The 12,987-nt window shown below is 32.7% G+C and overlaps 1 protein-coding gene across 4 annotated transcripts in view; it reads left to right on the forward strand.

Moving 5' to 3' along the window:
• Nucleotides 1-12,987, forward strand: part of scaf (scarface) — a 94,660-nt gene that overhangs the window by 41,553 nt on the left and 40,120 nt on the right. For all 4 annotated transcript variants that reach the window (XM_067777001.1, XM_067777000.1, XM_067777002.1 and 1 more), the window contains one exon: nt 8,771-9,139. In XM_067777001.1, the coding sequence (XP_067633102.1) occupies nt 8,771-9,139 (369 nt within the window). The remainder of the gene's footprint in view (nt 1-8,770; nt 9,140-12,987) is intronic.

The raw sequence follows: 12,987 nt of genomic DNA on the forward strand, positions 1-12,987 counted from the left end.
GAATATTAACTCAACACTGCATAAATTTTAACAGAAGTTTGGCCTAAAACTATTTAGTATTAAAGTTGAGTTAATTTATTGTTTTTATTACTGACTTATACAAACCTTTTTTTTTAAATTTCATTAACGAGATGCTTAATTTTTATTTTTGTCTTAACACTTTTTCATTATTTGTTTAATGATAATGAGTTTTGTATTAGTAAAACGAATGAAGATTGCTTCATGTATAATTATCTAAATAGTTTTTTTATTATTATTTTTCTATTATTATGATACTGATTCAGGTAAAACTCATTAAGTACTGTCTTGGGAAAATGAAGAATATTTCTGGTTTTGGAAAACGAAATATAAAATATCAATTTTATAAGAATAAACAAAACATTTAAGGCACGAAAAAGATGCTTTGTAAGTATTGAGATTAGTTGTCTTTCATTTAAATTTTAACTATCGTTATTTTTGTTTTTGTTAATAAACCATGAGCACTTGGGAATGTCAAACAAAGTAATTGACAATAAACAAAAATCCAGCATTATCAGTGATTTGCACCAGATGGCGCAACACTGAATAAATATAGTTGGTAAAGGAATAGAAGTAGCAAATTTTCCAGTCAAACAAACCACCGCTGTATAGCTAAATGGTTAGCGCAGCGTGCCTAAAGCGTATTGATGATGAAGGCTTAGCACCCTTCGAAATGGATCTATCTGCGCAGCTATGGCAGGTTGTCTGAAAAATTTTCTACTTACTATTCCAAAAACAAAATACAATTTTTTTTTTCAAATTTAGAAAAATTAAAAAATAACAATAATTATCATTAGAAAAAATTATTGTTCTGGTCTTGAGCTCGAATCGAACCTTGTATCGTTATTTTTAGTAATTTTTTCTTTCTTTTCATTTACATTTGATTTGGGAATTTGATAGCTCTTTCGGTAATGAATCCGAATGAAAAGCAAGGCAATGAAGTATGTACTATAAAAAGTTGTCGATCCTAGTTTTAGATAAGGAATAAAGGGAAAGAGAGGGACCAGTCTAATGTGCACATATGCATAAATATTTATATAAACTCAAATTTGGCACCCTGCTGTTAGTAAAATATTTTCCAATTAAAAAGCTATGATTTGTGTTTTTTTCTTTGAATATGGCCAAAACAATGTTGCCATTTATCAGTTGTGATTTATCTTTTCCTAAAAATCCAATTTATTGAGCTTTTGTTTTTGAGTTTACATAAAGATGGAAAATGCATGCCCTCACTTCTCTTAACTTATAAATGATATGTACATATGTATCTATGTATGTTACAGAGAGAGAAATACATTAAACTACTTAACTTTGTTAAGATGTTTAAAAAGGGTGTAGCGGGATTTTTGTGGTGTTTCAGAAACTAATTATTAATTTACTAATTTTCCAGCAATTATCTCGAGTCGAGATCACACTTCTTATCTAACGTGCAAACAAAAATTTTCGCAATACGACGTTTCCACCAAAACCAAACTCCGTGTTTGTTTATTTCGTACGACTGCTAAGACATGTCTAAAAATATCGAGAGAGGTTCAACCTCAGTATCAATAATCACAAAGGGAAAGGCAAACATTTAGTTTTAATAAATTTCTCTAAGGTTGAATAATGATTGGAGAATCGTTTTGGTTATCAATTTGAGAAGTATATACTTCTCGAAGGCTGAAAATATAGGCCGTTGTTTTCTATCATTTCTAAATTTTTTCTGCTTGCTAAGAAAAAAATTTCAATTATAAAGCAGCAACAAACTAATACATACATAGTTCTACTCGAGCAAAAAATTATTTTGAAGCGATAGAAAAAAGGAGCAATTACCCAGCCAGCATTTTTTGAAAATTTTGATCAAAAAATATTCAAATATCATACCCTAAGATGATTAAAAACGTTCAAATTTAAAAGCATTTTCTGTTCGAATATTATTGCGATGTTTGTTGGGATATAACATAGAGTTCTGATTAGCTATCATATATTGTTGTTGTTTCTGCTGTTGTTATAATAGCAACCAGTGTACGAACCCTTAAAAAGAGAATGTTGGTGGATGAAAAATTAAAATAGTGGTAGAAGTTGCTAGATTTTTTTCAAAGAAAACAATAGCTACACTTTATATTTGTACAAACAATTCATATTTTACAACAAAACAAAAAGTTGATGTAAATTTGTATATATATAGCTTATGCCTATATGATACTTGTATTTTGAGCTTGAAATACTGAGGAAACTTTACCGATACGTCTAATTACAACAACAATTTTCCAATGTACTAGTATTATTCTGCCACAAAATAACCGACTTTGGCATGTTATCGTTTACTTAAAACTTTTTTATTTTCGTTCAAAATTATTCATAAAAAACTGGTGAAAATAGCGCAGGACAATATTTTCGAGTAGAGGGCTACCACATTTCTTTCATAAACAAATTTATTTCTTGTTTGAATTTGTGCACACGTTTTTCAAAATAAAAACCGAATTTTCAACAAAAAAACAAAAAAATTCTAAGAAAAAAACAAAAGAGAAATCTAGTGCCATATGAGTGTTATTAAATACAAAGAACAAAATCATCTTCTAAAAATTAAAATTTTGTACAAAATCTTATTAATTCAATTGGAGGCTGAAATAAAGTCCGTCCGATACAATACTCTTTTATTAATATTTGATTGGAAATGCTTGAAATTTTTAATCCATTACGTTTGGCGGTTTTTATGTCGTTCAATATAGAGAACGGCCTTTCTGCGGCTGCATAATGTGAGGTTATATTGCACATTTATTCACTCCAATTTTCAAACAAATTTTCTTCTAGAAGACTCTTTTCAGTTCCCAATTTATCCATCCTTCAAGAATATCGTCGGAAAATATCTTTTCTATTTTTTCCTTATCATATAACATTAATGATCGCCATTCGTTGTTAAGAATTTCCGGAAGCCTTGTGAAATGGGAAACCTTTAAGTAAGGCACAAATCGTTGTCATTTGACTAGATTGAATATTTTTTGCATCAAAATATTCCAAAAGGTGTAATTTTTCGTCTTCGAAATTGAATCGTTACTAAATTTCCTTACAAATGCAAATGTTGGAAGATTTTTGGGCTTTGGTGGTATAAGTGGTAGAAAATGAAAATGGGCTAAAAAGTTGGTAGATCTACCAATAAAGTGGTAAAGTCCGTGCACTGATAGCAACTGTTTGCCTGCAAAAGGAGCAAACTTGTTCGTTTAAATCCCCGACTATGTTCGTTTATTTACATTTGTATTTTATCCCCAGTAAATTTGACATGTGTGTTGACAAAAATTCTGACATAAGCCCCACAATTTTCCACTTGCATGAAAAATGTATTAAGTATGACAAAATCATTTAAATCACTTCTTGTGTTTTGCCACCGATAGTTTTTTTTTTTTCTAATGTAAGGAAATTTCTAAAAGTTTTTACTTGCTATATTGCATTCTCGACCTTGGACGAAACCCTACCACTGCACTGTGCTAAATTTAGATTTGGAAAACGCTGCTAAGTCTGCCCAAGAAAGCAGAAGTAGAGCATAATAATTTTTGCTGATTATGAATAAATTAATTATTTTAACATCATTTTTTGTTAGTTTTACAAAATTGATTAAATTGTTGAGTTGTTCGGTTGTTCAAATGCAATATATCAGAAATACGAAGATATTAGGTCGCTATACTTAGATTGCTGCAATTCAAATAATTTATAAATATTTATAGCCTAAAAACTAAACAAATTAACGAGTTAATTAAAAAGATTTGCTAACGAGTTGTTCAGTTTAAATCGCCAGCATTAGATTGTACCTATACTCTAATTCTGCAATAAAAAAAAACACTGACTGACTTCATTCTACTTAAATATTTGGTGATATATTCACATAACTATCCAAAATGTGTAACTGTATTTGTTAATTTTATCAATTGGGTCAAGTAATAAATCTTACAAGTCTTAAAAGTAAATTAACATTGTTGTTTAAATTTAATCTTCATTTCCAGTTTTATACGAAATTGTTGTGAAATAATTACATACATATGTACACGTACATATGCATATTTGTATGTACATGATTGCATATTTCCGCAAAAGAACAAACTAACATTATTTTTTATGAAAAAGTCGAAAATTTGTCAGAGTTATTTGTAAAGTGTTTCTTTATCCGATACATTTGGGCCTTAACTAATACTTTTGCGGTACAATTGAGAATTATTATTTTTTTAACCTGCTTGGAAATACAAAATTTGTTAATTTATTAAATAAGTAAAATATCTATCTGTGTACCTTAAGTCGCTGTTTACAAACAAATTCTTTTATTGCTGGAACTAGTTATTTGAAGAAGGGAGGGTGACGAAGAAAGCGGACGGGCACCGAGTCGCATGTGCTCGACAACTCGCTTTGCATTGTCTTGTTTTCTCTAATTTTTTTAGGATTTTCAATACTCCTTTCAAAATTGCTACTATTTTTGCATTAATATTTAATTTTTATTTGAAATAATGAATATTTGGTGTTTTTTTTTAAATTTTTGAATAAAGAAAACAATTTTTAGAAACAAATTTAAGAAATGAAAATTTGAATGAAGATGGTTGCCTTGTGTAAATGGCAATCCCCATCCGTCTTCCAAACACAGCTAGCATCTTCCAAGCAGAGCTGCAAGGAATTAAAGGGGGCCTGCATCTTCCTACTGCAGAACCGGATAGACGGTGAGGTAGTCATATACTCCGACAGTCAAGCGGCGCTCAAAGCGTTAGAATCACCGTACATATCCTCTAAAGCCGTCGATAACTGTAAGAGGGTGCTACGTGAAGCAGCTAACCAGGCAGCTGTTACACTCAGCTGGGTACCCGGCTCTGGCCAGAGTACAACCAGAAAAGAACCGATTATCTACTAAATAGGTCTAGGAAGGAAATATACAGAATCACGGCCACTATTACAGGGCACTGGCCGTTTGGCCCGCACGCGAGTAGAATGGGTATCCCCTACAATGAGAGGTGTAGGAGCTGTAGACAGGAGGGTGCCGAGGAATCGGTTACTCACTTTCTCTGCGTGTGCCCAGCCCTCGCGAATTTTCGGTCCCGAACTTTTGGCAACTATGCGCTTCCGGACTTAAGGGCGGTGTCAAACTGCCGCATCAAGGACATAAGTAGGTTTATTGTTTTAACCAAGTGGTTTGAGTAAAACAATACGCAGGGCACATCAGCCAAAATATAATTGGTTCCAGGAGAAAGTGCATCAAAATGGCGCCTAGAGCGCTACTTGGGCCTGGCTCCATAGCCGGGCAGCACAGCAACCAACCATCATTATTTCTGTTTCCTGAGAGGAAATGAAAAAGTTTTAGTCAACGGAAGTGAATGTTTGACTCTTCAGAGTTTTACATTGTCCACAACTAAGGAACATGGAAAGATATTGCTGACGTCAATGAGATTACTGACGACTTGGAACAATCAAAAGGTTGCGGATGAGTATCTGGGAGGTTACGAAAACTCGGTATTGACGGTATATGGCCCCAGTACCCAACATTCATCTATGTAAACCAAGCGTTGAAGTTGGCTCATTGAGCAGAAATAGGTGGCTGGTGTAAAAATATAAAGCGGCAGAGGTTTTACAGCAACGATCAAGAATACAGAACAAACCAAAAACTTCGGCTTATCAAACATCTGGCTATCCCTGGAAATATTTAGAAAAACATGAAATACTCCCAGCCGTATGATAAAGACATTGTTCTGAGTTTCTCTATCTGTGCACTTGCCTCTCCTGTGTCTTACCCTCCTCCTTTCTTATGCAATTTCTCTCTCTCTCTCTTCCCTATGCAGTATCTGGTTTACCTTATTCGGCTTGTTCAATTTCCCTATCCCTTTTATTCTTCCGAAAATCTTCCCGCTTTTCATCTTAATCATCCCCCTTTTGCTCCTATCCAAGTCTATCTCTCACCATTGCTCTTAATCTTATCCTTATTCTTAATATTCCTGTTAACCTCTTTTTACTTTGTCTGAAAGTACTACCCTTATTCTTGCTTTTACACTCACTCTCCATCTTTCTTGTTATTTTTACTTTTTCGACTTCCCTCCAACTTCCTCTACCTTTTCTTCCCATTTGCTCTGCTTTCTCTTCCCTTTTCTTTCATGTCCCCGTTTTCAATATGGAGATATATCGAGTTTCGCTTTTTCCGCACATTACATTACTAAAGTAGTAAAAAAGTAGTAAAAAAATAGTACCAAAAATTTACTGCTTTAAAATTCATGACCGGATTATTAGGACTGTCAAAGATTTGTTGTTGTACTAATGACTTCACCTATCTGGTTTTATTGCATTATGGACTATCAGAACAAACATCTAAATTCGTTTTCAATAATACTCTCATTCTGGAATTTTCTGTAAGGTTGCAAAATTATAGCTCACTGGAAAGTTACTCAAAACTCGATCGCAGAATTTCCATATTTGTACGAGTTTTTTAAATATCACGTTTACGGCGCCATCCAGCAACTTTTTCCCTTCATATTACACGAGAAATTTCATAAAAATTAATTGTAAGATTCACCAAATTTCGCACTGAAATTTGCGGACAAATATGAAACCGACTTAATATAAAGGAAGCAAAAAAAGCATTTTCCAGAAGCGGTCACATGAAATTTCGAGACTAATTTTGAAAACTACTCAGAAAATTACACAGATTCAGGATCTGTAAGAAAAACTTACAGTGAGAGAAACTTTTATTTAGGGGCAAATTATAGCACATATTGGTCAAAGAAAGCCTATTTTTATTAATTAGTTTGAAAAAAAACGAATTGCCGGCTACAAGAAGTTTAAAAATAATACATATTATCACTTTATTTTGGTGTTCATTATTCGAATAATTCCACCAACATTTGATGATTTGATTTATAGACTTTAACTAAATAAATAGAAAATGTGTGCACATACATACATATATGCCTAAATATATGGTGCGTACATACATACATGCAAACTTATGTTTCCTTTTTGCTTACGCACAACTCCATACTAATTTGGTTGATAAAATTCGAAGCATTTGAAAATTCTTGTTTAACAGCATTCGTGACGTTTGAAATGTTCGCACCTTATTGGACTCTTACCCAAAGTGGATGGTGCCTTTTTGCCACTTTGAGCAGTCGGGCTATAACTACGTAGTAGTCTCTTAGAGTTGATATTATTTTTTTTTTCATTTTTGAATAACAGGGAAGTTAATTTATGACAAAATAAAATGATTTTTTTTTTTTCAAACCATAAATTCAACGAAACACTTAAAGTATGAAAATAATGGTAAAAAAAGAAACACATCCCGTATAATTTAAATGAGATACAAGAAGAGGCGTAAACTTAGAAGAAAGAATAGACGGCAAAGATAACACAGACGACATGCATTAAAGCCCCGACACATAAGCAGTTATTCATATAGATGATTTTAACACAAGCTTATGCATTATGAGTGTATTACACGTATTTTTGTGGAGAACGGTAGAATGAGCGACACTGGCGCCATCTGATATGAAAAAGTAGCCAACTCCAAAATTTTGTTACAAGCAAAGCATAAGAAGAAGAATTTGACATTTGCGCATGTTCCATGAAATTGGTTTTTAACTGAACAAATGAACTTAACCTTTTACTGTTTTCACACAGAAACATAATGATCTCATTTCACCTTCTAATGAAATCGTAAATTTCTTTCTTTCACACAGAAGTAACTGCTCGATTAGTATGAAGGATGAAATGTCAAGCGAATAAAATGACAATGCTATATGACAGACAATCATGGCGGAACGATACAAGGTGGCAGCATGGTGACATACCTACATACATAAATAAGAATTCCATGTACTTTGTTTTTGTAAATTCGATGGACAAATGTCAAAATCGTACTGCGCCGGAAGTTGATGTATCAAATCAAATAAAAAAGGTTATAATCAGCTGTTCGATACGGCCACCTTGTATCGTTCCGCCATGCAGACAATGACATTTACTTTGACAAATGACATTTTTAAGCACTGAACACACCAAAAACTAAGAAACTGAACGCTCCCAACAGAGTTGCATTGTGCTTTTGACTTGATTAGGCATTCGATTAGCTACTAATGAAATAATTATAGATTCGAATTTTGTAGGGCTCAATCTCCCCTCAATAAGCGTCTTAATGTAGAAAACTGCCTTTATTATTCAATAAGCCGTCTGCGTGAAAACAGTATTTGATTCTGTAGGACACATTCACCGCTCACCACAGCAAAATGTGTTAACTACCACTGTCTATATTTATTATTTAACAATTGTTCAGAATTTAAATTTAATTCCCTAAAACACTAATCAGTGTATTTTCTGTCCCTGAAAGTGTCCTACTAGATCTTTGTTACGCTCCGCTGCTTTACACTCACTTTCGCAAAAGCAATACCTTTGTATTCTAAAATCTTTGCTCTATATATACATATTTGAAATTTGATACTGAAATCGGAAGAAGTAAAGGAATAAAAAAATAGTACACCTTTTCGTGCGCTACTTCATTTCATTGAAATTTATTATGATGATACGAATTCGCCAAACCAAAGCTTTATAATTTGCAAGAATTCATAGTTTTACTTAACGAATTAGTAGTCATTACATTTAGGTTTTTGAGACAAAAGAAATTTTTTACTTATAGTAAGGAATCCGAATAAGCTACAACATTTATGTAGGGAATAAGTTGCGATTAGGTCGCCTGTGAATATCCTGGAAAGGGCGTTTTAATAAATTTTTCAAAAACTGAATTTTGATTTTCGATTTTCAATTACAGTTACACCATAATCAGAGTATTTCTCGAACAGAGCAGAGACAATTTAAAATGTTATGGTCTAAACATTTTTTGTTTGGCCTCTCGATCGCGTTATGCTGGGGCTGCAGCTTTGCTCAGTTTTCATCTAACATATTTCTCAATGGCGAATATCAGAACAGTATTAAAGCTAATCCAAGTAAAATACAATCAATAAATCCTGCTTCAAATGTTTTCCTCGAGCATGCAATTATAAGTCGCCAAGCGTCGCCATTCCAAGGTCCCACTTATTTGCCACCTGAGGAAATTTTAAAATGTTCTGCAGGCAAGCAATGCGTTTTAAAGGAGCAGTGCGTAGATGGAAATTTTGCCAATCCATCGCTAAAAGCTCAAGTAAGTAATATTTATATTTAACTATGTATGTGTACGAGTATGTAGTGTATGGATCGACCAATTTTTTAAATGCTATTCGACAATTTTTTATAATAATAATCACCTTTATCTTTTCACATAGAGCTTTTACCTGCGTTAACAAATATCTGTCCAAAAAATTAGTATGCTTTTAATAAAAAATTTTCTAAATGGATAGTAGCCGCTTCCTCTTTTACTTTAAAGGAAATCAAAATAAAATGCCTGTGCAACTATTCTTAGATGTTGCACCTAACCCCAAAATGTACCTATTTAAAAAAAAAAAGCCTTATTATCTTTTGCTGTGAATGCCGCAGTTATTGAAAATAATTTATTTTTGATTGGCTTTTGTTACATTGGCAGTAAAATTCGAAGTAAGAAGGAAAAACGAGTAAGAGTTTAAATTCTGTATGGAGGATTGAGTTCACTAATGGCTTTAATGTAGAAAACCTGACTAATTATTGCATTTGTCCTCTGTCTGAAGTTGGAATTATTCCAAAATAAAATGACCATATAACAGAATTCTTGTAATATAAGCCTTTTAGAACCCAAAGTTTACATATAAACTCAGTTCATGCCCACCGTATTGAGTATGTACATATGTAGGTATGTATGTATGTATATTATGTGTCGGAAACAACCCGTGTAATTTCTATCAATTAAAAGTTAACAAATAATTTAGACAACAATTTTGTATCAAAATTTTTTTCATATACATATGTTAAATGTATGTACATATGTATGTAAAAACTAAATATGGATGTTCATACATTAGACTGGGTCGATTTATTAACCGATATCGTGCCATCGATTTTTCGACAGTATTTGGGCTCAAATTTTCATTTGATTGTAAAATTTTCATGTATACCTTGTCCGGCCCGGATCGGACAGGGTATACATATGAAAATTTTTTTAGTAGGTTATGAAAAAAAACCTTAAAAATCAAAGTCGAAAAAAAGTCAAAAAATGAAATTTCGCAGGCTCGAAAATAATTTTTTTGGGTATGCGTAGTGGAACTTTTTTTCCTGAGCCCAAATACTGTCGAAAAAACGTTGGCGCAATATCGGTTAACTTTCGTCCATACAAACCGACCCACCCTAATGTGCAACATGCATGTGGATTATGTAGGTATGTACATATGTAATTGGTGATTTCCTAACAGTTTGAAATGCTTGTGCGTTATGGGTAACGAAAGACTGAAGCAACAAACTTGTTCTTTATGCGTTTGTATGTAGATGCAGCATGCGCACATTAGAGCGTTTCAAAATAAAAAGAAAATTCTTATATATTTTTAATCTGCATCAATATTTTGATTATTTAGTGGAATAGATTAGTCTTGAGCCAAGAGTGACATTAAAAGAAAAAACGGCAAGCCTCATATTTTCCACCAAACAGTCGGAATCTCGAATTTTCATACGGAATGTTCATACATATGTACATATATACATAAATATGGCGTAATCAAAGTAAAGACATCGAGAATACTTCTCCGTGTCTCAGTGTTTCAGAACAATGCAATAACACTAACCGCTCGTAGAGATCAAAACTTCGATTGATTTAGACCTCCGGCTCCGATTACGACTGTTTGGAACCGAATTTTAATAACGAAAGTAGATTCATAGAAAGGTTTAATAGATAAATAGCACGCAAGTCCAAAATACCGGCCCTAACAGCTGACATACCATTTTATTTGTATTGTACTTGGGTGTACCGAATTTAGCTCTGCGTGACTTTGTTTAGCTCCAAGAACCTACAGATTTACGATATATAACTAAATAATAAAGGCTAAGTGGCCCACTCAAAGTAAAGGAACTTTATAAAAATATTCTAAGTTAATGATGTATATTGGAACGATTTTTCGCTACCCCTTGCCCAATTGGGTTTGGAGACAAGTTGGTTGCGGCGTTGCGCCATGATCAGTGTCGCGAAAAATGCCGAAACCGGCTCGCAAAATGTGAAGGAAACAAATTTTATTTACGAAAATTAAATTGACCCAGCGAATATTTTATTTAAAACAAATATGTTTTTAAAAGGGAGCATAACGTGCTGGAGCACAAAATAGCAGAAGTAAAATGTAACTCCATTTAAGGCGAAGTAACAGTTAATTCATATTTCCTTTGTAGTTGATTTTTCCTAAAGGAAGTCATCAATATTTGTTTGTATTGCCTTTATTTTGTATAACTGTGACACATCTTTCCTTAGTCAAATGTCATACAACCCTTTTATTAATGTCAGTCTACAAAACGATCTAAGAATGGAATTCATAATCTATTTACCAAATGAGCTATTTGAATCGGCAGTGACCCACGACTTTGATGTCATCATACTCGTGGAAACTTGGCTAATTGCAGATTTTTTATAATCAGAGCTTTTTGATAATGTCTATCGAAAAGACAGAATACTGCAACCAGGAGTAACAAGAGGGGCGGTATTTTGGAGGCTGTAGCATCTTCTCTGGCAAGTCGTGAAGTGCAACTACACGTTAATGATGCCAACTTTGAGCAAATTTGTATATCTGTAAATATAGGAGAAACGTTCCTTGATAGTATAAATTAAATTTTCTTTATTACTAGTTACATCCCACCAAATAACAATTATGGAATATACAAGTCACATATTGAAATATAAGTGGAAATATGAGTGGTAAAACTTAGAAATATTTTGGTAAAGTATGGAGTAAAATACTTTTCGGTTGATGCCCATATTGGCATTCCTTAACACATTTTTAATGGGTGGAAACTTTGTAAAACCATCCATATTAGCAACACCTAGAACACTCAGAAATATTTGAAATCTAATGCACTTTCTTCCTATCAAATTTCATTCACATCGGCTTAACTGTTTCCGAAACACAAAATAAGCCTTGCCTACTCTGCCGATTTCCATCCCGATTCCGTTAATGTGCATTTTTAAATAGACACACACACATACATACATATAATATGTACACTTGAGTGTGTTAAGTAGAAATGTTTTGTCCATAATTGTTTTGATTCTATGCAGAACACGAAATTTAAATGATGCTTCCATTTGTAATATTCAATCTAACCTAACACACGAACAATAACAACATCAAATGCGCAGTTTCTTTAAACATTTTACTCACTCAAATATTGTTTTACATTTCGTATATTTTGCAAAAGTCATGTTGGTGGCAATTTTCGTAGGCGCTGGAAACTTTTTTTTTTATTTCATTTCGTTTTACGATGCCACTTGAGAGAATTGCTTTAATGGCTTTTAGAAGTAAGCATTTATCTCAGAAAAACAAAAATAACCGAATAGGGAAATAAGCAAAGAATTAAACTTGACATTGTGATCAAGTAATTGTTATTGTTGTTTAAATGTAATTCACATTTCAATTGTGCAACACTAAGTAAAACCGTAAAAAGAAACCCACAGATTGTTAAGTTTTAGTTATGCTTAAAGAAAAGTTACAAACTATATTTTGCAATTTCATTTGCTATTTAAACTGTACTTGTAGTAGACTTGAGTCACACGTTTAATTTATGTACAACGCTGGCCTTTCCAAACCATTGTGAGAATTTTTCTTTTTTTTTTGTTTTTGTTCTGCTTTTGCAACTTGTTTCGATTCATGTATTTGGAAATGCCCACGCTATTCGGTTCACAAGTTGTTGTTGTTTTTTAGCAAGTGATTTCTATCGCAATAGAAATTTATTTGTGCGAAGTTTTTTTCTGAGTTTATGTATGTATGTATGTATGTGCATCTGTTTATTTGTTTTTTTTTTATACTTGACTATGACAAATGTTGGGAAATATAAATTTATAATAAATTTGAATTCCTAATAAAAGAATTACATATGTGCAAAAAGTTA

The sequence above is a fragment of the Eurosta solidaginis genome, chromosome 3 (assembly GCF_040869045.1).
Source record: "Eurosta solidaginis isolate ZX-2024a chromosome 3, ASM4086904v1, whole genome shotgun sequence".
Classification (NCBI taxonomy): Eukaryota; Metazoa; Arthropoda; class Insecta; order Diptera; family Tephritidae; genus Eurosta; species Eurosta solidaginis.